Source organism: Phascolarctos cinereus, unplaced genomic scaffold, assembly GCF_003287225.1.
Source record: "Phascolarctos cinereus isolate Bilbo 61053 unplaced genomic scaffold, phaCin_HiC Scaffold_7;HRSCAF=346, whole genome shotgun sequence".
NCBI classification, from domain to species: domain Eukaryota; kingdom Metazoa; phylum Chordata; class Mammalia; order Diprotodontia; family Phascolarctidae; genus Phascolarctos; species Phascolarctos cinereus.
In genome coordinates this window covers 60,063,092-60,088,496 of record NW_027556180.1, presented here as the reverse complement: position 1 = coordinate 60,088,496, position 25,405 = coordinate 60,063,092, and the positions used below count along the sequence as shown (strand labels likewise).

The 25,405-nt window shown below is 36.6% G+C and overlaps 1 protein-coding gene across 1 annotated transcript in view; it reads left to right on the top strand.

The window, feature by feature from the left end:
- Window positions 1-25,405, top strand: part of NYAP2 (neuronal tyrosine-phosphorylated phosphoinositide-3-kinase adaptor 2) — a 325,867-nt gene that overhangs the window by 6,120 nt on the left and 294,342 nt on the right. The window contains exon 2 of the mRNA XM_020975494.2: window positions 7,675-7,918. Coding sequence (XP_020831153.1) covers window positions 7,698-7,918 — 221 coding nt within the window. The 5' untranslated portion in view covers window positions 7,675-7,697. The remainder of the gene's footprint in view (window positions 1-7,674; window positions 7,919-25,405) is intronic.

Below are 25,405 nucleotides of genomic sequence, written 5' to 3'. Positions count from 1 at the left end.
TAAAAAATTTGTACAGTGAAGGTAGCCTTTGGCTTGGGATGTGTAGGGCAAGGGAAATTTTGACAAGTGGAGTTGGGAAGGAGCTCATTTTATGCATAAGAGATGGCATGAGAAATGTATGGAGACAAGAAGGGATGAGCTGAGTCTGAAGAACAGTGACTGGTCTGCTTTGGCTAGAATATAGAGCACAGGAAGAAGAGCAGTATGAAATATTTGGAAAGATAGGTTAGATGTATGTAGAACACAAAAATGCCAGAACTTAAAGCAGTTTGATTTTTTTAATAGACAATGACAAACCACTGAAAATTTTAAGCAGGGCAGAGACCCCAGTTTCTTTAGCTGTGAAATTAGCATGTTACTAGATGATTTCTAGGAATTTTTTCTAGCTCTAACATTTTATGCATAAAAGTTATGCATTAGGAAGATAAATCCAGAGGATGAGTTGGATGTAGGAGGCAGATAGAATAGTTAGGAGGCAATTAAACTAGTCTTGGTAAGAATGAATGAAGGATCTGACCTATTGCAATGAGAATGAAAAAAGAAACTATAAAAACAGAATCAGCAGAACTTGGGGAATAGCTAAATATGCAGGGTGAGGTAGAAAGGAGTAAAAAACTTATTTGTGTCAGGGTTAGACTGTGAAGATGGTGGGGGCACTGGTGACATCAATAAAGAAGTCAGGAGAAGAAACATATAATGGAAGAAGATTAATTTATTTTTGGATATTTGAAGTTCGAAGGAGAAATGGAAGGTTCTGATGGAGATGCACAGAAAGCAGTTGGAAATTTAGTTGCTGAACTAATAGAAGAGATTATGACTACATATATAGAGTTAGAACTAATCCATATTTAGATAAGCATAAAGCCAGAGAAATAACGGAAATATTAAGTGAATATAGAAAAAGAAGAAAAGAGGGTTGAGTACAGAGCTTAGGGTGTGTGTGTGTGTGTGTGTGTGTGTGTGTGTGTGTGTGTGTGTGTGTGTGTGAACTTAGTATAGACTGAGGGAAAGGATCTAGAAAATGAGAGAGAAAAAAATGGGCCAAGAAGAAACAGTACAATGTTATGAAAATTCAGAAGATCAAAAAGGAAAGGGCGGTCAACAGTGTTAAATAATATGGCAAAGGCAGAGAGACTAAGAACTGAAGATATTGCGTGGAGATTAGAATGTCATTGTCAGCCTTTGAAAGAGTAGTTTAAATAGACTGATGGAGAGGGGAAATATATTACATTGGCTTGAGGAGTAAGTGGATAGTGAGAATGAGAACAGATCAGGTGTAGACAACTTTTTGAGAAATTTCCTTCCAAGAAAGGAGTGGAGGAGACATGATCCTGATAATATTTAGCTCAAATTATTTCATGATTCTATTTCTGAGCCAAAGAATATTTCCTGTAAAGTTCATTTTCAAATGCATAGATTCAGCCCACATTGTAGGTTGGCAATCTCATGTCTGGTACCTAGGAAAAATGGATGGAGGTTTCAAAGAGGAAAACTTAGGCTTAATGTAAGGTAAAACTTCTTAACAATTAGAGCTATCCCAAAGATGAATGAATGGTCTTCCTTCCTGCCTTCACTGGAAGTCTTAAGCATGTCTGCATGACTCATCTGGGCAGAGGGGTATTATTTTTGAGATATGGCTTTGACTGGATGACTTCTGAGGTTCCTTCTAGCTCTGAACTTCTGTAATTTTTCATACTTACCTGTACTAAAAATCAGAAACATTTAAGTTATGGAATAATAGAAAACTAATACAACAGAGCTTAAAGAGACTTTAATGGGCATCTTGGTCCAACTCTGTCATTTTACACACATATAAACTGAGACCAAGGTGGTGAAATTCATTGAACAATGACAAATCCTTGATTTGTGCTATGACAATGAGGCATTGCGGGTGGAGAGTCATTAGTGTAAGTTATTAAATGACCCAGAGTAAGGGATTCAATGTTTTGACCAGATGTACTTTGGGACATTGATGAGAAGGCACAAATATGAATCTCGGGGGATAAAAGGTATGAATGGATTGTGATCCACAATATTGAAGTAAGTGACTGTGTTACTTAGATCACAGACATACTGATATATTTATGTATGGGCAAAATATTGCGTGAGGTGCTAAAGGTACACAGATGAAAAATGATTCCTACCCCAAAGAGATAAAAGTAAAAAGAAAAATTATTTATATGTGCATAATATTTATAGCATCTCTTTCTGGAATGTCAAAGAGATGGAAGCTAAGGAAATGTCAATCAGTTGGAGAATGGCATAATAAATGATTGTATATGAATATAATGTGATACTACTCTGTGTGAACCCCATTTTTCACATCTGCTTTAAGAAATAACAAAAGCGATGTTTTTGAGATATCTGGGAAGACATTTATGGACTGATGCAGAATGAAGTGAGCAATGCGACAAGAACAATAGAATTACAACAGCATTGCAAAGACATACAACTCTGAAGAATGCTGTAATCAATCATGAATCTCAAGAACCCATGATGAAACATGCTACTCACTTCCTAACCTAGGGTTGATAGAAACAGATTGCAATTGAAATATAGAGGTTTTTTGGACAATACCAATGCAGGAATTTGTTTTGTTGACTATGAATATTTGTTGTAAGGATTTTAATTTTTTTTTCCAATGGAGTAGGTGGTAGGAGGAAGAGGAAATAGGATTTTTTTGGTCCATTAAACACACACAAAAAAATTAAAAATGAAAGAAATTAGGAAAAAAAGTGATATAGAGACAGGAGAGTAGGAGAGGCTGGAGGTAGGGAGTTCAGGTGAAGAGCTATTAGAGAAGTCCAGGTGAGTGGTGATAAGGGCCTGAAATACGGCAATGGCTGTATGTGTAAAGAGAATTAGACAAATTGGAAAGATTCTGGAGCTGTACTCCTCAGTACTTCTCAAGCAATGTGTGGGATGAGGGAGAAGAAAAGTCAATGATGGTAAAATTTCAAACCTGGATGACTGGGAGGATATTGATACTTTATGTAGAAAAAAGAAAAGAAAGAAGGAGATAGGCAAGTTTGGGGCAAGGAGATAGTGTCTTTGGGATGTTGGATTTGAATTCCAGGTAGAGATGTCTGGCAGTAAAATAGGGCTCAAGCAAGAAACTGGATATAAATCTCTAACAATTCCATTTCTCATATGGAAGTCATATACACAGAGGTGACAATTGAATCAGTGGGATCAGATGAGTTCACCAAGGGAGACAGTGTACAGAAGAGATAGAAGAGGTCATTGCCTAAGAGGGGGGTGAATACCACATGTTGAGGAGAGGGATGGACCAAAGAAAATCAAGAAGTTATGCCCAAGAGGCAGAAGGAGAACCAGCAAAGAGTAATGGTGCTAACGGAGGAAAGAATATTTAGGAGGAAGGAGTCAACAGTAAGAATTACAAAGCAAAATGTTTAAGAAGTATGAGAACTGAGAATGTCATTGTATTTGGTAATTAAAAGGTTACTGATGATCTAGGAGAAATGCTTTTGTTAGAGTGTTAAAAAGTGAAAGAATCGGGCACATTTAGCCTGGAGAAAAGAAGATATTGGTAAGGTAGGGGTCTGGGGGTGGGGAGAGGAGGTGGGAAAGAGGGAAGTGTCTGTCTTGAAGTATTTGAAAGACTTCCACTTGAAGGAGAATTACGCTTTTTCTGTTTTGGCTCAGAAGTTAGAACTAGGAGTGGTAAGTAGACACTGCAAAAAGTCTTATTTAGGTTGGATGCCAGGAAACATTTAGGAATTAGTGAGTTGTGTTGACTTGTACTTAGGTGAGGCTACATAACTGTGACTCTCTCTTTCTCTCTCTATATATGTATATACACACACACACACACACACACCACATATGCATATATATATATATATATATATAATGTATATATATTTTATAGATCCATATTTATGGCTCAGCTTAGGAGTTTGAGAAGTTCCTCTTTTACCCTCAAAAAAGTTGATAGCATGAGACAGGGTGTACCTGGTGTGTGCAGTGTTAGATGCATTTCTGGCACTTGGTTTTCAAAGTGTACAATAACATCATAAAATCTTTAATACTTCCTAAATCTCATTCATTTCCACCTCAAGAAATACAATTGAGAAGATGCAGTTTGGCCTGGTGAATAGAGGGGAGGTGTAGCAGGGAGTATCTGGCTCAGGAATGGTCTCAGACACATATAAGGTATAGGAACATGGGTAGGTCTCCAAGATTATGAATTACAGGGCTATCGATTGGTGGAGGGAGTTTCTTCACCTGGGAGCTCCCACACCATGGATTCACAGTTCCAGACACAAATAACAACAAAAATTAAATGAGTAAACTCCACTAAAGAAATGGGCTGTTTAAAATGTTCAATTATTTCTCTATAAACTGGCTTAGGTTCCATACAATAAAAAAAAATACTTAGGAAGATCATTATTATTATCATGCCAAGTCAATAAATGGATCTAGCTAGTTGTTATTGTATTATATTCTACAGAGAGTAGCTGACACCACATGGTTTTAAGAAAAGTTTTTTTTTAAATCCAAACTCGAAAACTTGCAAATATCTTTACCCAATTCAGAAACACATTTTGCTAGAATGAGAAGGGGAGTGATCCCTTTTTGCCCTGAGGCAACAACTCTGAAATCATTAGAACCTTGTCTTGGCTTGCATAATTACAGTAGAAATTAATGATTATAAAATCAAAGCGTTACTTCAAAAATCCAGATTCTTTAAATGGTAAAGTCCACTGCAAATAGGAGTCTGAAATAATGGCTAAACCTTTATTTTACAATGCATTTAAGTATAAAGGTAATATTTTGTAGAATCACCCCCTTCTAAACCACCCTGCAAAAGTCCTCCATAAGTACCTATGTTCATTACTTATTCCTCTGGTTTGATTTCCAGACATTAAAATACAATTAAATTACATCAGATAATAATTGAAATTCAAAAATGCAATCCCACTTAGCACATCATTACTGCTAAAATTAAAAAAAAATAGAGCTCAAAAAAACCCATTAGTCAACAAACAAGTATACCACTCTCTGGGGCCAAATTGTCTATTTTTGGAATGTGACATGGACTTCACAAGGAAAAAGTGTCCTGTACTATCCAAGAATGTATAACAATATGTGCAATAATATATGTGCAAAAATTCCTCAGCAGATAAAGTTAGAGTACTGTCATTGATTTGCATGACACATGCTATTAAACATGTGGCAGGGTGGATAGAATTTTGGATAAAAGCTGGGAGAACTGAATTCAAGTGCAGAGTCAGACACTTACTAAATATATGTCCTTGGTCAAGTCATTTAACCACTGGTCTGCCTCAGTTTCCTTATCGGTAAAATGGGAATAGTATTAGCATCTACCTCTCAGCATTGTAAGAACCAAATCAGATACTAGTAAACCCACTTTTCAAACCTTAAAGCTCTATATAAAAGCTAGCTTTCATAATTATCATTCTCAGAAAAGATGAGATATGAAGTACTTTGTGAGTGCCAAGATAAAAGGCTAGAACTTGATTGTCTATGTTCAACAACTTTGCAAATCAATTCCAAAAATCATTCTGAGTTATAAAGGTTGAAAACACAAGCAGGACAGTGGAGTAAGAGGCATGTAATAGTGGGAGGAGTAATTTTTCTTTAGATGCTCTGATTTTGCCCTTAGCTTTTCCAAGTGGCTATCATGATGAAAGCTCAAAAATTATGAATTTCTGAAACTATAGAGACCCATAGACAGTATCCAATCCAACCTTGTTATTATATACATGAGGAAACTGAGTCCTAGAAAAAAAGTGGTTTGACTAAGATCATTCAGCAGAACAAAGCAAAGTTAAAATTGGTCAATAGTTCTCTTAATACATTCTTGCTCTCTCACCATACACTTCCCAATACATTTTGTCATGGATAAATTGTCACAACTTTAATACAACTACCAGTGTCATTGGGAACATATATCCAAGGCCAGCCAACATGAACAGTAGAACAATAACATGCTTATACCATGGGTTAGCATTTAAAGTTAAACCAAATGTTTTAGTTGCTTAGAGAAGATTTATTGAGTCATAGGATCACGAACCTAGAGCTGAAAAGTGACCTTATAGGCTATATGATCTAATCCATTAATTTTACAGCTGAGAAAACTGAGGCTCATTGAGGCAGAGAATAGTAATGGCCTCATTTGTTTGTGGCAATAGATTTTCACTAATATCTGCTCCACACCTCTTCCTATCTGGATCAGCCTAGTTACTTAGCTATTTACTTCGCTTTATATTCATCCCCATGTAACCACATAAAAGGAGGACATAAGAGTTGGGGATCTCCATCACCCCCCCCCCACAAGTTACCTGTGGCTAAATTAACTTCCTCATTTTAACCTAGCTTTTATAACATGAAAATGAAAATGATATTATTGTGTATGGTCTTGAAAGACATGGTGAGGGTTAATGAGGTGGTAATTGGTGATACTTGTGAGGTCTGAATTAAAGTTCTGTATGAATATAAAGCATTATTCCAGGTGATGTTGCTACTTGAGAAAATAGAAGACTGTTAATATACAGATACACTTTCTTGGCAAATATTATTAGCAATTTAAATTTTCTGGGTTGTAGGGAAATTCTGCTTGAACATGTTTGTTTCATGAATTTTTGTGGCAAATAGAAAATTTAGGTAATAAAATAAAAATTTGTTTCCAATTTATGTGTATTTCATTGAGATTGAAAGGAGGAAACTTTTATAGTGATTGGCAATAAAAAAATAATCAGATGTGATTTCATATCTCATCCATACAAGGATGACATTTTGAGCAATGACACCCATGACAGTAATTATTATTCAAGCCATAGTTTTATCTTGGAAAATAAAGTAATTTTGATTTGACATAACATTTTTTTAAAAAATGTATTGATAAAACAACACCCAAACAGCTTCCTTGTCCCAAAAATACACTCCCCAGAGATGTTAGGGTGAAAGGAAAGATATATTCTTGATATTTTGAAAACATAGAATTAACAATGGTTTCTTTATTTGACAGCATGTTCCTTGACATAGCATTTTAGAAAAAAAGTAGGAAGAGCATTAGAATTATAGTCAGAAGATCTGGATTCAAATGCTGGCTGTCATTGGTTCATATGACTTTGGGCAAACCACTTAACCACTCAGAACCTTAATTCTTCATTTGAAAAATGAGAAGGTTAGACTTGATGACGGTTAAGATCTCTTTCTCATTTAATTTTTTTTAAATTTATGGAATAAATCAAACATTTCCATAACATGGTATAATTAAAATAAAAGATTACATGAAACTGCAAATCTGCTATGTATAACTTGCTATTCCTTTTAAATATACAACAGTGTTATCATGTAAATTTCCTTTTTCCTTTTTCCTTCTTCCTCTTCTCCTTGTTCTAGAGATGGCCACTTTAGACACAAATAGGCATATTCTATTTATCATTTCTTTTAGTTCTGAAATCCAGAGAAATCCAAATCCATTATTTTATTAGGTTGTTTGCCATCTATAACTTAAACTAAGTCCTGTTAATATGGTATCCAAATTCTTTGGTTCCCTGTAGGGAAAATTTCCTAATATGTTTTACCCTAAGTTTTACAAATGGGAACTGACAAGATTTTAGCTATAATAAACTGCAAGATGTTTTCCCACTGATGAAGGTATAATGTGTTTTCCACTTGCAGGAAAGTGTTTCTTCCTTTTTAACATGATCTCCTGCAAGATGATGAGTTCTAATTCAGAGGAGGACACTTTGGATGCTTTTCTCCAGTATATAGAGGATATGGGAATGAAGGCCTATGATGGCTTGGTTATTCAGAATGCATCAGACATTGCTCGAGAGAATGATCGCTTACGGAATGAAACAAACCTGGCTTACTTGAAAGAAAAGAATGAAAAACGCCGCAAACAAGAAGAAGCAATAAAACGGTAAATATAAATAGAATCTTGCTGAGCCATTCAAGGCAAAAGAGAATCTGTTTAAGATGCATAGACTGTAATATAATTACTGGGGCAATAGGAGGATTGTATAAGGATGTTATAGATGAGATAAACAATATGAAAGTGAAAGTAGAAAGAAAGAAAAACAGAGATAGAGACAAAGATGGAGGGACAGAGATAGAGACAGACAAAGATGGGGAGAAAAGCAGAGACAGGGAAAGAAACACAGTGAGAGAGTTAGAGAATGGGAGGGAGGGAGGGAGGGGGGAGAGAGAGAAAGGGGAGAGAGAGAAAGAGGAGAGGGGGGAGAGAGAGAGAGAGAGAGAGAGAGAGAGAGAGAGAGAGAGAGAGAGAGAGAGAGAGAGACAGAGAGAGAGAAACTCATCCATTTGTTTTATTCTTGTCCTTAGCTAATGGATTTGGTAAACGACTTGGTAAGAATTGATTTTCTTTGAACAGAAGTGAACTTCTAAGTATCCCCTTGGTAATAGTCCAGAAGAACAGGCTGTGATACACCAAAAGAACAGTTTAATAGTGGAAGTTCAATGAAGATGCTCAACTTTAAAGGCACTCAATGGTGTTATATCACTAATCAGGCAGTTTCTGTTCCTTCCCATGTTGCGCCCAATTCCCATTAGAGTTGATAGGAATTCTGTGTACCACTGAGGGGAAAACAGATCCTCTGTGGGAAACTTCTGTGCAGCAATCACTAGCTCTTGACTTACTCTATGGGCACCAAATGTTCCTCTTATGTGTGTGTAGACATATCTATCTATATCTCTTTCTATATATACACATATAGATCTCTCTTTCTCTCTCTCTCCTCTCTCTCTCTCTCTCTCTGTCCATGGAAGTCTTAAGTGGAACAGGTCATACCTGGAAGGTTTACAAACACAGCAAGTGGTCTCTGGTTACATAGCCAGACACTGGCTATACGATCCGAAATCATTTGTCCTGGAGCTAAACCTTCCAGGTATGATGTATTTCAGGAGTGGGGAACCTGCAGCCTCGAGATCACATGTGGCCCTCTAGGTCCTCAAGGGCAGCCCTTTGACTGAATCCAAACTTCACAGAACAAATCTTAAGTCAAAGGGCTGCACTTGAGCACCTAGAGGGCCACATGTGGCCTCAAGGCCGCAGGTTCCCCACCCCTGAGTCCTATTCCTTTTAAGTCTTCCATGTTTCAGACAAATTTTAAACATTTCAAGTCTATAAAAGAAATAATATGCTGGATCATTTTTTCCCTTTTTGCATTTAATATCATATATATGACATTAAATATATATGTGTGCATATACATACATACATACATATATGTGTATGTATGTGATATATATATATATGTTTCTGTGCGTATACACACTCATAAGTTCTAATACGTGTTTCTTCCTGTGGTTGTTGGTGAAATGACATATTTTATTTGGACTAATGAGATCCGTGCCAATAGTTTAGTCAAACCATACTCATGGAATTTGGCAAAGTACCTAGTGATTGGCTATAGGATTGAAGTCTTATTTGTGCAGTTTTAAACAGGAAGCTTTTTCTGGTAGATTGGTGACTTACTCTCTCCTTGAATATATAATGATATATGCTATTTGTGGTTTATTTCTTTGTCTTTAACATTTATAAGTTGGCTGGAGCTGCCTGGAATAAATAGTTGTACTGTGTCAGACCAAACTATGTCCTTCACTTTATTTCCTATATGATAGCAGTATGAAGGGTAATCCTTCATTTAAAAAAAATAGTAATATTTCTATTATGATTGTACATTTAAATTTAAATCAGATTATTGGTCATAGAGATTGCACATAATCAATTTCCACTTATTTCACAAATAAGCAGCAATGGTAGAATGTGTTTTTACTGTTTTGGGGAAGAATTATTCTCTGAAGTAATTCCTAGAGGCAGAGTAATAGGATAGAAAAAGCCTTGGTTCTAGAATTAAAGGACATTGTTTCTGCAAGGTTATTTTTCCAGTTCTTTTGTTGTGATATGGAGATGTCCCTGAATATGAGATTAGGGAGGAGGACACAAGCTTTGGCCAGACTTACCTAGTTAGAAAGGCTTTTTAATAAAGACTGTTTGGCAAGGGGTCAAGAGTCTGCTGTCTGAGGAGCACTCTAGCCAAGTTTGGAGATTCTTGTGGCCATAAGGATGGCCATGAGGTTGATGCAGATTTGGTTACTCCAGCAAGTGAAGACCCATTATTAAGGTGCAGAAGAGTATTTCCCTGGATTAGTACTTAACTCTGGCGTACTTTGATCTATGATGTACATGCCTCCTATGATTGTCACGAGGACATTTGAACTTTTACAACATTTTATTTCACATTCATTTTCATGCTGATTTACAGCTGGTACCAGGATGGGGAAAGCCAAGAAAGAACTGCCTCTACTTAGAGAATACCAGGACCCCAAAGTACCATAAATCTCATGACCAAAAAGTCAGATCCAGAGAGGGTAATAAAGGTGAGAAGGAGTAAGCAGGCATGATAGGCCCAATTAACCAGTGGAATCAATTTCAGATTGATGAAACTTGTAGGAGAAGCAGTTACTATAAGTCTGGCTACTCGAGGGCTCCAGGATTTAGAATCAAAGTACTAGTTATTGGGAACACAGGCTAGGGTATTTGAAATGGATACTGATTTGGGATCTGTAGTAATTAAAAATATCTTGCTACCATTCAACACTACCCAGGTACATCTAGTTTTGCTTAGTTGTCAGCTTATGGTTCTGAGCTCACAGAAGTTCTGAAAGCAATTCAACTTTGACTGACTCTATGAGGAACCTTATGAAATTCCTTTGTATTAATTTGTATTCTTCCTGGAGACTTCCCATGCCCATAACTTATTCCCCCACGCCTAGGGCTTAACTTCTTGCTTCTCAAGCTATTTGGTCTTAGCCATTCTTGCCCTGAAAAATTTAACTCTTTATGTCTTGATAGGTTGGTCCTGTGGTGTAGGCCCGCATGTAGCACTAAGGAACTTTGTTAATTAAATAACTGTTTTCTTAGTCAAAAGGCCCAGATTAATCATAATAAGCATAATAATTGCGAAGATCTATGTCACACCTTTATGTTTATAAAACAAGCAATATGGTACAGTTTCAGAGTACTAGATTTATCCACAGCACTTTGGTTTAAACTCCACTTACCTGTGTAACTTCAGGCAAGTCGTTTAACCACTTGATGTCTCAAGGCCTCAGTTTTTTCACCTGTAATAAATAGAAATTTGGATTAGGTGTCCTCAAAGGACCTTTCCACTTCTATACCTGTAAAGTGGTGAACCCTATGAGGTAGGCTATGTAAGGATTATTATCATTATTGTTCAGACAAGGATACTGAAGTTCAAAGAAATTAAGAGTTAGCCAGGCTAATAATTGTGGGAGCTCAGATTTGTAACAATTTGCTTGGAAGCCAGTGTTCTTTGTGCACCATGTGGCTCCTTGTCTCATTTCAGGCCTTGGTTTGTTGTGTGACCAGGGGAAATGTTTTTAGCAGTTTTCAGTTTTCATAATGACAGGGAAAATAAGTACATCAATCTGTCTCACATGTTAATGATTTCATAAAATGATTGTATATTTTTCCAAATCTCAATATTATGGAAAACAATATTTTTCCCAAAGTTCAATTATTTCTATCCTTCTGAATGAAAGTTTCTATTTAGATATGGGAAGGGAGAGGGAATTAGGGAAGAAAGGGGACAATCCCTTGACTTTACAAAAATTTTTTTACATAGGTTGCCTTCTTCCTATGGAGTGGACATCTTTCTTCTGCGTTTATGTGTTTTCTAAATATACTCTTTCTCTTTTGAGGAGACTATTGTAAACAATTTAGATGCAGCTGGTTTGTAATTGTTAATTTGTATTTGGGTGGAAGAATCAGAACAATGGGAGAAAGATTGACTGGAAAGCTAGAGGGGAAAAAAAAGGATGATCCTATCAATAAACTTGGTAAAGAGAAAGAATTTACAAAGGCATCTAGGGAATTGTCTAGGGAGCAGAGCTGCAACAAGCTAGGAATATAGGGATTCTTATGCCTGGGGCAAAATCAGTTAAAAGTGTCTGTGTGTATGTACATGTGCATGTGCGTCTCTGTGTGTGTGTGTGTGTGCATGCACACACGTGTATGACTATGTGTGTGTCTGTGACAGCCTGTGGTCCATAAATTCCATTCCATGTCTATGATTTCTCTCTATCTTTCTGTCTCTCTCTCTCTCTCTCTCCCACAGATACACACACACACACACACACACACACACACACACACTCAAAGACATGTATATATTACCATATGTATATATCCATATATATGCTTTAATAGTTTAAAACACACATCATGTAGCATGTTAAAGTTATGTCAGAATATATATATGCTATTATATATTTAGATATATTTATTATCTATCTATTTCCGTCATTATCATTATTATCTAGCTAGCTATAGTACTTGCTTTTGTCATCATACCACATTCTCTTAATCTATTGACTTCATCCCCTTTTACCTAGACTCAAGGCTTCAAATGTGGTCATATATGTATGATACTTTGCCACCCTAAAGTGATACATAAATGCTATGTATTTATATATCTATATAATTTATGCACGCTAAATGTGGTCTCCCAAAAACTTAAATGTAGTTTTATACTATTAACATATACAAAATAGTGCATCTATATGTATTAATAGCTTAAATTAAATTTATTTTAATTAAATTAATAGCTTAAAATCATACCCCCCCCAAAAAAAAAACCAACCCACACATATCATTTTAAGGCTGTATATATGTATAAAGAACATTTAAAGTTGTATATACATATAAATACACATATATATGTATATACACACACATGCATTAAGCTATTAAAACATCCTTTATATAAATATATGCATATTCATACAAACACACATGTGTAGGCCTGGGTGTTGATAGATCAGTTTTATTTGCTCTGGAATCTGAGTCTAGGTTGGGGTGGGGTAAAGCCAGTAGATTGAGGCGATGTGCTATGATGGGCAAAGGCAGGCACTGTGTTTGAACCCTGGGATAGAACCCCAGTCATGACCCAGTGGCGTGTGAGTGATCACACTGTGGACTATCAGACAGAGACAACTGAAGGCCCTGGGAGAAAGTGCCTTCTGCATTGTCACCCTGCGGCGTGGCTCTCCTTGCCTCGTCCTAGTTTTACTTCTGCTTTGAAGAAGCTTCTTGTGGAACTAGCTTTAGTTCTAATGAGTCTAAACTCAGAAGGCCCTGCCTGTGGACTCTAGGGGCAAGATCCTTTGGGATCTGTGAGAGAGGTGAACTCGTCTGACATTAGAAATGTTAGCAAAGCATAAGCTTGAGCCTGCCACCGAGGAATCGCCATTGGGACCCAGGCAGCACCTAATGCTCCCAGTGATGATGAGGAAAAGGGCCTGAGGTAAAGCAGGTCTGAGCTCACACAGCAATGACAAACCACAATTAAGGACAATTCAGTCAATTGGTATTCAATCAGCATTATGTTCAAGATACTGTGCTATGTATGTACTGAGGACATAGCAAAAGGAAAAAGAAAGGAAACAAAATAAAAAAACAAAACCTGCTTTCAAGGAGCTTGCATTTTACATAGGTAAGACAACATGAAAGTCTTACGTCTAGGTAAGACATATACCACGCAAAGGGCACATGAGAGTAGAGAAAAAGCACTAGCAGGGTGAGCTGGGAGGTGGGGGTGGGCCGGGAAATGCTTCTTGCATGTGGGATTTGATGAGTTTTAAAGAAAGCCAAAGAAGACAGAAGTTGGAGATGAGTAGGGGAGGCAAGCGTTCCAGGCAAAAGCAGCCACTAGTATAATGTCTCCGAGGTGGAAGATTGTTTATCATGATCGTGTGGAATACCTAGGAGGCTGGGGTTACTGGTTTGGAGAGTATGTGGAAGGGAGTAAAGTGTAAGAAGACTGGAAAGGTAGAAAAGGCTCAGGTTATGAATGTCAAGAAGAGCATTTTATATTGGATCCTATTATAATAGTGAGCCACATGAATTTATTGAGTAGAGGATGACATAGTTAGACTTGCACATTAGGAAAATCATTTTTGGCAAGTGAGTGGTGTATGGGTAAGAATGGAGAGAATAATTAGAAGGCTATTACAATAGTCCAGATGAGAAGTGATGAGAACCTGTCCTTGGGTGGGGGTTAGGTGAGTAGAAAGAAGAGGGTGGATACAAGAAATGTTCTAAAGATAGAAACAAGAAGATTTGAAAATAGAACAGATGGATATATGACAAGAGTATGAATGAGGAAACAAGTGTTTGTGAGCCTAGGTGACTGGGAGAAGGGTGGTGCCCTTCATCATAATAGGACAATTGGAAAGAGAAGAAGCTTTTTTAAAGGTGGAATATAATGAGCTCTGCTTTTAACATGTTGAGTTTAAGAGAAGATATTCAGTTTGAGATGTATACGAGGCCATTGGTGATGTGATACATGAGCTCAGGAAAGAGAGTAGGGGAATAAAATCATCTGCCTAACCCTGGTAATTTTATCCATCAGTAAATGCTGATGAGTTCACCAAGCAAGATGTTAGTGGGAAAAGAGAAGAAAGCTCAGGACAGGGCTTTGGGGGACACTTATGGCAAGTGCATAGGATCTAGGTGAAGATTCAGCAAAGTTGACTGAGCAGGAGCAATTAGTCAGGGAGGAGGGAAATTGGGATAGAGCACTGTTGTGAATACCTACAGAGGAGAGAGTACCAGGGAGAAGGTGATTGACAGTGTTAGAGGAGACATTTCAAGGAGGATGAGGCCAAGAAAAGGGCATTTAATTTGGCAATTAAGAAATCCTTAGTAACTTTTAAGAAAATAGTTACAGTTAAATGATGAAGTCTGATGCCAGATAACAGAAGGTTTAGAAATGAGAGAGAAAGTGGAATCATTTAATGTACATACCTTACTCAAGGAGCTTAGCTGAGAAAGGAAGGAGATATAAAATAAAGGATGGTCAGGTCAAGTGAGAAGCTTTTTCTTTTTAGGAAGGATGAAAGGAAAAAAAATATTAAGAACCTACTGTGTACCAGGCATGGTGCTAAGTCCTTTACAAATGTCTCATTTGATTCTGACAATAACAGGAAGTAGATGCTATTATAATCCCTATTTTACTGTTCAGTGGAGGTTAAGTGAGGTACCCAGCAACATATAGCAAGTGAGTGTCTGAAGCTGGGTTTGGAACTCAGGAGTATTTGTAGAAAAAAGGGAGAGAACAATTATATGGATAGTGATTGCAGGTAAGAGAATGGAGAAAAGATAAAGACCTAAACCAAAACAAACAAAAATAAAACAGATTTAGCTGTCAAGTTATGCCAAGCACAATTTATGACTAAGTTGAGTATACGTAGACAGCGTGTATCCCTAAATCTTCCCCTTGTAAGGAAACAGTTACAAGATCTTGAGAAATAGGATGCTAATGTGAAATTATACTTCCAAAATCACCATCTAGAGAAAATCTCATTTCCGTTGGCTAGCAGTAATAAAACAGCCCAGAAGTCACAGACAGAGTTGTATATTTGAATATACACTGGGTGGTTTTATTCATGAAATAAATCCCCTCATATGTTGTCTATATAACTTCTGTCCACGGTACGGTTTGAGAGGTTCAGGTTAGACCTCACAATTGTGGCTGTTGTTCTTATTAGCAACAGCAATAAAGTTGATGTTGCTGCTGTTATTACCCCTGTGAACAGGAGTATTTTTTAAAACAAACAAAAAAAAATACGCAAAGGAAGCTAAAAAAATGAATCTCTAATGGGGAATTTTAGAAACTGTGGCATTTAGGTAAGGAGCATGCCCATGTTTCTCGTATTAAAAAAAATACTCCTGTTCAGGGAGGTAACAACAATAACAACATCAATGTGATTATTGTTGCTCATAAGAAGAATAACAACAATAATAATTTTATCATTTAGGTCACCCTAACTTAGGTGATTCCTTTTGTCCTGATAGAAGAAATCTTAGTGATTGATGGTGATAGAGATTCTGGAGATCCTGTGTTCTGGATGACTACTGATGATGCTTTGTTAGAATTGGGAAGGAGGACAATAAGAAGGGTAAAAAAATGAAATAAAGAGGAGTGGCCACCACAAAAAACAAACAAACAAACAAACAGCCTTCTTGATAAAATCTATGCCTATGGACATCTAACCCGTTTATCTTCCCTCTATTATGCTTTTTGGGTCAATGGACATAATTTATAAAGACTAAATTACTCAATTAAATTACCTCTTACTCAAATCTCAATAATTATGCATTTTTGATTATTCAAAGGCAATGAGGAAGAATGTAGAAAGAATAGTGGGCTTGCTGTCTAGAAAGGAAGTAAATTCAAATCCTGTTTTTACGGTAGCTATATGACTATGGGCCAGTCATTTAACTCCTTTGAGCCTTAGTTTCCTCATCTGGTTTATGGAAGTAATGGTATCTTTAGTCTTTACATTCCAGGGTAGTTGTGGGGAATACAGCAGATAATATTTAAATGAGATAACGTAAATTGGTGCAATATAAATATCAATCATTATTGTATTGAAAAATTATTCCCTGCCCTCCCCCCTCCAAATGCTTTTCTCTGGGTTGCTAGATCTTTCCCAAAATGAAATGATATTTTCAACTTTTGGATGAAAACAAACACAAAAAAAGTAAAAGCTAGCTTTTAGTCATGGAGATAATTTCATATTCCCATTGACTTTAATGGAAGCTCTAGGTCCACATCTGTAATTAAAACAGTACTGCCTGAGTGTTTAACTTGCAATTCCTGCAACTTCTAAGAGGAAATTGAAAATTCTCTTTGTTCGGTAGCACTTAGACAAAAGTGGTCATAATGTTTATTTCTGTCTGCTTTTGAAGGCATATACTCTGATTAACTAGACAGGAAAAAAAATCATCAAATGTTGACATTTTAGCAAGTCACCGATGGAGACTATTTGACCTGGAAAGGCCATTGACGGTGTTTCTGTTTGAAATATACAAGCTAAAGTTTTAGAAATCCACAATATGCCAAGCATTGCTATAAAAATGAGGCGACTTCTAAGAGATGATCTCAAGAGGATCCTCCAGTTCTAGGATATTATGGTCCAATGATCACTGTAAAAAAGATCACGCTTTCTGAAGCTAGCCCTTATTGCAAAGATACTCACTGAAATGCCTCTTGTGCATCAGTTAAAATGAGATAATCAGAAAAATGAAATATTCCTCTGCTTGTAGGAAGGAATATGTGTAAACATTTTGGGACTTCATGCTTTAGTTTTTGATTCCAATAGTGACCTAAGCTGGGAGCCACCTTCCTTTGTACCTTAGTCATGTGTTTTAAATGGGATTTATCAGGGGAGTAAATACTGGAAAACAAACAAACAAAATATAAAGTGCTCATGTTGCTACCCTTCATGAAGCTGAGCTGACTTAACTTCCTCAAACAATACTGGGGAATAGGAATTAGAGGGGAAAACACAATCACCAAATGTGCTGTTGTAAATTCTAATGCATTTGTTTAGGTACTGTTAAATCAGATTGATTATTATGTATTTATTTACAAAAGCCTATCTCACACAAACAAACAAAGCTAGTTTCAAATACCAATAGGCTGTGTTGTGAATTCTTAGTATGGAAATCCACATATGTGGTTGGGTGAAGATTGATGTGCTAGAAGGCACCACCAATAGTCTCCAGTAACAACCTGTTTGTCAAATCAAGCAGAGAGTTTAGATTCTCTTTCCCTTGAACTTAATTTGTATTACTTTCTACTTACTTACGTGGATACCTGTTACATACTCTTGGTAGAACGTAAGATCCTTGAGGGCAGGAATTGTTTCATTTTTGTCTGTATAGCTCCATTTTTTAGCATAATGCCTGACATGTATTAGTTCCCTAATGTTTGTTGAATTAACCACAACAGGAATGTGAATGACTTTAGGTGACTACTATATCTTATGATATATTAAAATCGTATTTGTGTTTTTTTTTTCACCCATTTCCATGAATCAGGCCATCTGGCCTTTAAAATTTTGTACTAGACTGACATGACTGGCTTTCATTCAAGCTTTTGCTTATATTATGGACAGTTTAATATTAGCCAATAATGCCCTGGCAATAATCTAACCCACTACATGTTAAATGAATCATTGGAGCAAATCTGAGCATGGGATACTTCTCATTGAATATCTTCTCTGGTGGGTTAAAGCCTTTCCAATAAAATGAACCATGACCCCTAATGCTTTACCCCCACCCCCAATCGAAAACAATTTGGAAGATGTATTTTGATTGCAGCAAAGCAGCAGTGACAGAAAGGGCTACTCAGCCTGATTAGAAATAGCTCTATTCCCTGTGGGTGTTCCCAAGAGATCTATACAAGATTATATTTCCTATTTAAAAGTGACAGTCAGAACTGAAATGAGATTACCTCTGACTCTCTTTTTCTTATATGCAACTATATTTACATATTTGCGCTTATTAATTCTTTGCCTTTCTAGGTTCCAGTCTATCAGATTCTTCCAAAGGAAGCAAAAAGGACCAGAAAACATTTGGTCTGGCTATTAAGATAATAAAAAAAATCAATAATAATAATATATGCACTTATGTGTAGCATGTTACTTATGGAGCAGATGATGATGATATCAGCAACTGAAACTGTTAATATTTTTAAATGGTATTTTTCCCTCAAAGACTTATTCATGTAGTGACTTTTTATCAGAGAAATGGTACCTATTGCATAAATCCTGTCTCTATATAGTCCTTGTGGAATCATGTACTATGGACGTGTGGCATCCATTGAAACTTGCTGGGTTTTAGGAGGACATAATCTGATGGATTTATTCCATCTTGTCTAGTGTGACATATCCCTTTCTTTGGTCATAAATAACTTTCATTTATGTGGCTTGTTATCCAATGGAAGAAGTTCAGAAATACTATATTTATATTTATACTGAAAGTTGTGCAGAAGTGTCATTATATACCTTTAAGACCATTGAGTTTACTGAAAAAGTTATTTTGTAACATCTGTAGAGCTGTCTAAGGGTACAAGGGACTAGAACTACTGCCAACCATGCCCTCCCTGCCCCACCCCCAGCTCCATACACATACACAACACAGATATTCCCAACAAAAAAAAATATGCCTAAAACCACAGCCTGGAAAGATCTTGCCAGACTGAGTCAGCTGACCTGATCTAATCTGATCTGAATTTCTGACCTAATTTTGCTCTAGGACTTAGGATCCTGCAGAGAAAACAAGGTTAATGTGCCGATAAGGGAGGGAGATTAAACAGCAGAAAATGCCTTAATAATCTTTTCTAACTTCTGCTTCCTCTTGGGTTTGTGATTAGTTCAAATGACTATTTTCTGTAAATCATTTCAGAAGATCAGAAATTGTTTGGGTTGTCTTTAAATGAAAATAGGTGAGGAATTGATTTTAAAAGAGAGCAAGAAAGAAAAGAGAGAGAAAGGAAGAAAGGAATAAAAGAAAGAAGGAAGGAAGACAGAAGAAAGATGGAAGGAAGAAAGTAAAGAAGGAAGGAAAAGTTAAAAATGGCTGGCAGTTGGATAATTTTGTACTCTGAATATAGTGGCATTAGCAAGGAAACAGTTCATATTCACCATAACATAGGTTTGGAAGGAGGGGGTCAATAAATTATTTAATTCAAATTAATTGGACTTCTCCTCATCTCCCTGATTGTAACCCTACAAATGTCAAAAGCAGTGATAATGCCCTAAGAACCAAGTTCCTTAGTTTTGTAGGTCTGTTTAGGAAAGTGAATATAGGAAGAAAAGATATGGGAATGCTGTCACTAGAATATATGCTGTTTGAGGGAAGGGGCTAGTGTTGTTTTTATATTCCAGAGAGCCTATCATAGTGACTGGCACACCACGGGTATTTAAGAAATCTTTATTGAAGTAATGAATGAATGAAAGAATGAATGAATGAATGAGTTAAGTGAATGAATGGAGTCCTGCCCCTCTGGAAGTCTAATAAACATTATTTTTCAGACCCTTACTTTGGAGAGCTTGGACTGATTTAAAAAAAGACTCAGAGATCAACATCAAATTTCATGAAATTCATTCACAACTTTAGCTTTCTCAGCTGGCAACACGCTTATACAGATGTACAGCAGCTTATGCTACATCCTAAAACAGTTTTGAATGTTTTCTTTGTTAAAGTTGCCTTAAAAGGCCCTAGAAATATGGAATTACAATACTTTTGTCTCCTGCTCCACCCCCCCCCACTTCCCTGCTACAATGTCACCCTTTCTGAATTCTAAGATTGGGTTCAAAGGAACCATGAAAGGGAGTCTGCAGTTGGCCTTTCAAAGGGAAATCCCTTTACCAGGGAATTTTCAAAATGTCCCTTCATCAACAATTTATTTTTTCAAAAGTTTGAAGTTCATTGTCCTTTCCTATTGTAGCAAAAAATCTCACATTGTAGAAAGCTCAGTTCTGGGTCTTTATTTGAGGTAAACAAACAGATGTTGACCAGAGAAGGGCCTTTTGCAAAGGCCATTCAGGGTAAATGCAAACAGAAATGGACCAATCAGCATTGGAATTAAGCTTTCATAATGAGGAAGGAATTGCAGTGAACAGATGTCAGTGGTTACTCATCTGCCACCATGGCCGAATGAGTGACTGGAAAGAAACTCGTCGGAACGTTTAAGGTAATATTTCTTCTCCAAATGGTTTTAAATGTTGGGGAGATGGCTATAGATTAGTTGAGGTATTAGTTTCATTCTGTGGCTATGGCTGATAGTCCTTAAGCAGAGCTGAGGATGGTCTTAAGCTTAAACTAAAGGACAGCTACTGTAAAATGTTCAAAAGGGCAGATAAGGAAAACAAATTGCTATGGAAGAAGTCAGGGTATTTTTTTTTCCCACTACTAAAAATGCACCCTGGCTAGGAGAATGTATCCAACATAACAAACAAAAATGCCAGAGTAAAATGTAGGCAGTCTGATAAATATCCTCCAAAAAACCTTCTCTCAAAATTTAAAATAGCTTCAAGGAGACAACTTCATTTTCAATTTCCAGTTCACCTTGAATTTCATTTTAATAATTTATTGATATAGAGGAAACTACTGTTGGCCAAAACATATGTCTCCATTAATTTTGCCCCCAAACAAATGCCTTTAGTGAGAAGCTGTGCTCAGAAAATTCCCAATTTGGACGTAGATGACAGAATATTCATGCTCAGCTTATGATACGCTTAGAGCAAGACCCCAGGAAGAATATGAGAAAGGAGAAGAGAAATTAATGCTGGCCTTGACGGGGAAAGGCTTGGAGAAAGAAAGCTTCTGCAAACCAAGTTATATTCTCACAAGGGACAAGGGATCAACATTGTGTTTTATTGGAAGCAGATTATTATTTTTTTTCTTTGTAAATTTCATTTTACACATTTTAGTCCTGGCTAAAGTACAGTGTGTGGCAAATTCTAATGTTGGAATCAGAAGATACATGTTCTAGTAACTTTCAGGGGTTCCAAAGGTATGGTAGGACTCAGTATTTTCCTGATAAATTGAATATATTGCATACTTACTTCCCCACTTAAAAAAAAATCTGGAACTGTGATTTCATCTGTCAGAAATCCACTCCTCCAATTGAGATCACCTGTAACTTAAGGTAATGGAGTTTTCTGAGGCACTGAGAAGTTCAGTGATTGTCTACAATTACACACCTAGTATTGAGTCTTCCTGACTCCTAGCCATCTTGTTCTCTATCTATGACACCATAATGCCCCTACCTACTCCTCTTTTTGTTTATTTCTTTTGCTTAATTTTTTATTGGATTCATAATTTCATTAATGTATACAGCAGCCAGTGAGGAAATTGCTCTGCCCATAAAGATGTGTAATTTCTCTGAAATTTACAGCCTTAAACAATTGCCTAGGCCACTGAGATGTGAATTGACTTGATCAAGGTCACACAATTGGTATGCGTAGGAGACAGTTCTTTCCATTGTGAGCTCCTTGAGGACAAGGGCTGCCTTTTGCCTCTTTTTGTATTCATTGCACTCAACATAGTACCTGATACATTTTTGGTTGTTGTCTAGTCATTTCAGTCATGTCCAACTCTTTGTGACCCCATTTGGAGTCTTCTTGGCAATGATACTGAAATGATTTGTCATTTCCTTCTCCAGCTTATTTTGCAGATGAAGAACTGAGGCAAACAGGGTTAAGGGACTTGCCCAGGATCACATAGCTAGCAAGTGTCTGAGGCCAGATTGGTAATGGGTACATAATAAATGTTTATGGCACTAAACATTTGACTGATTGACCCAGGCTTTCCTGACTCCAGCATTAGCTCTTGCTCCACTACACAAGACTGCCCCCATATTATTTAAAAAATATTTCACTGAATCTTGCCTTTTGCTCATAAAATACTTCTTTTGTACATCTGTCACTGTATTCCAATGAATTAAAGAAGTTTTATAAAGACAAAAAATAGTAAAATTAGGAATACATAGGCAATATGACCCCAGAAGATATCTTTTTTTTGGTTTTTTTTGGTGAGGTAATCGGGGGTAAGTGACTTGCCCAGGGTCACATAGTTAACGTCAAGTATCTGAGGCCAGATTTGAACTCAGATCCTCCTGACTCCAAGGCAGGAGCTTTTTCCACTGCATCATCTAGCTGCCCCTCACAGAAGCTATTTTTGAAGAAAGAAATAATTAAATTACAGATGAGGATACTAAGCACAAAGACCAGTCATTACTATACACTTTGCCTCACAGTGTCTGGAACACAATAGGCGCTTGATAGATTCTTGCTGACTGACTGACTAAATCCTGGATCTCCTCAATCTTTGTTTCTACCCCTGTGCTGGAGTAAATAAAACATTTCACAGGTAATGTGATCTACAAAGGAGAACCCAAGGAGAGAGTAGTCCTCATAGTTTTTAAACTTAGAATATAGATGCTAAGCCAAGTCCCTCTAGAAGTGTAAAGTATAGGGCTAACATAAGACTCTATAATGTTTCTTTTTCATTTTGGGAAGGGAGAAACTCTTTCCGTCTTTGAATTAGTGGATTAGGGATTTAGCACCAAAGAAGACAACCCAGGAAATACTCCCTACTCCTTGAGCAGTAGGGATAGGGGAATAGATCATCGTATTGTTAATTAATGTCCATTGGGCACTTTCCCCTTTTTAGGTCTTTATTCTTCACTGGAATGTTTTACAGAACTCCATGCATGGTAAAGCTGACATTAGAGTCACCTGTATTAGCAAATACATGTGTAGATTTTTCACATCTGTAAATGTACAGGTATTCTGTGTAGACATCGTTGCACCTCTCCTCAACAAAAGCCACAGTATAGCAAGTTGATTCATTTGCGTATGGTATGGGAATTTACAACATTTCAAACTTGGACACTTTTGCCCTTAGAAATACTGCCCAAGCCTCTAAATTTTGGGGCTGTTTTCTTTTCTTTCTTTCTTTCTTTCTTTCTTTCTTTCTTTCTTTCTTTCTTTCTTTCTTTCTTTCTTTCTTTCTTTCTTTCTTTCTTTCTTTCTTTCTTTCTTTCTTTCAGAGGCAATTGGGGTTAAGTGATTTGCCCAGAGTCACACAGCTAGTGTTATATGTCAGAGGCCAGATTTCAACTCAGGTCTTCCTGACTCCAGGGCCATGCTCTATTTACTGCACCACCTAGCTGCACCATTTTTGGACCTGTTTTCAAAGTAATTCATGGACACCCAGTGGGTTTTCCCTGAAGTGTACTTTTATGTTTTGTAGGAGGCATCATGAGAACAGGTGTTTGCAACCTTAGAAAATTTGTTTTCTGTTGAGGGGAGGAGTTACTTTGGGTTAAAGGTTGGCTTAAGGTTCAGACTTTGCCTTATCTTTGGCACCTCTTCTAGTCACATATAAGATGGCCACCATGGATAAGAAAACTTGGACAGCCACAAACATTCATAAACACACAGACACCCAGACATACACATGTGTACACACACCATTGGCTTCTGACAAATATTCACACATATTTCCTTTATCCTTTCATCCTACTACTCTGCATGCTTACATTTTCATTTCTTCTCCTTCTGAAGTAGTTAAAATGAAAATAGAACTAAAAAGATTCTGTTGTGTGAAGAGAATCCCCATGATTAGAGAAATGACAGTTTTCATCTTAATTATTAAACTAGTTTACAAAGACAGAGAGACCCACGCAGTGGACTGATGATGTTTTTCTTTGAGGGAATGTTTAATATTGCTGAAGGAGTGTGTGATATTCCAAATTTAATTATTTAATCTTTTCTTGCACAAAAGTCTGTTTTGCAATAGTAATTCTCCCTTCATAAGAGGGCTGTGTGATTTCAAGGGAAGTACCAGGAATTAATTCCATCTTGGAAAAGGCTCAATTAGCCTTGCCTTGAGGGAAATGTTTAGATTTTCAAAACCTGGTGCTTCATTTAGGCAAAAGCTGGATCTGTCAACTGCAAATATATTCTTTGATATCTGGAAAATTAAAAAAAAATAGTCACTGAAATGTATTGTTATTTTCTAGAGAGGCAACATAGCATGGTGGATTGAAAGGAAGTTTGAAATCAAGAAAATATGAATTCAAGTCTCACCTCAGACACATAGTAGCTGTACAGCCTAGGCAAGTTCTTTCACCTCTCAGTGCCCCTACCCAACTTTTAAAGACTATAAATTGTTGATCAGGCGCAGCCTTTCATTGTGTGTGTGTGTGTGTGTATGTGTGTGTGTGTATGTGTGTGTATAAACATATACCTACACTAAACCAAAGACCTGGATATTTCAAATTCTAGATATTCACCAAGAAGACAGAACTTGAAAGATCTAGAAAACTTCATGATTTGGTGTCTACTCTCCATTTGGGAAATATGAGGTTTAAAAATTCAGTAATGATATTATAGTTTCTGAACAGTTTCAAGGATGATGAGGACTAGGTCTTACTATTTTGTTCTTATGTCTGTTATTTTTATACAGTCCTCCTTTAATCATCGTCCTTTACACAGAGGTGGGAAACATATGATTGATGCTCAGTATTCTGAAGTTGGAATTGGTCCTTGCATTGTTAATAATTTTTAAGTCTCTTGCTGTTGCTATTCTTTGAAATGCAGTTACTATTTTTTTTAGAAAAGTTCTACTCCCTTTACTACTCATCACTTCAAGAAATTCTTCTAGATTTATTATTATGCCTTCCATAATTTCTTCCCATACAATAATATTCCATTAAATTCATTTACCATAATTTGTTCAACCATTGACCGTCATTTTTTTCAAACAAAAACTGCTGTTGTACATATGTGTCCTTTCATTTCTTATTTGACCTCTTTGGGGTATAAGACGTGTTATCATTGCATCAGAGGCTAATACACCATTTGAAGATTTTTTGGGTATAATTCTAAATTGAATGACTAGATATTAAATCCATTCTCTAGTTACTTTGAATGGAATTTCTTTTTTTTTTCTATTTATTCCTGCTTGGTTTTGTTAGATTTATACATAGAGAGACAAGTA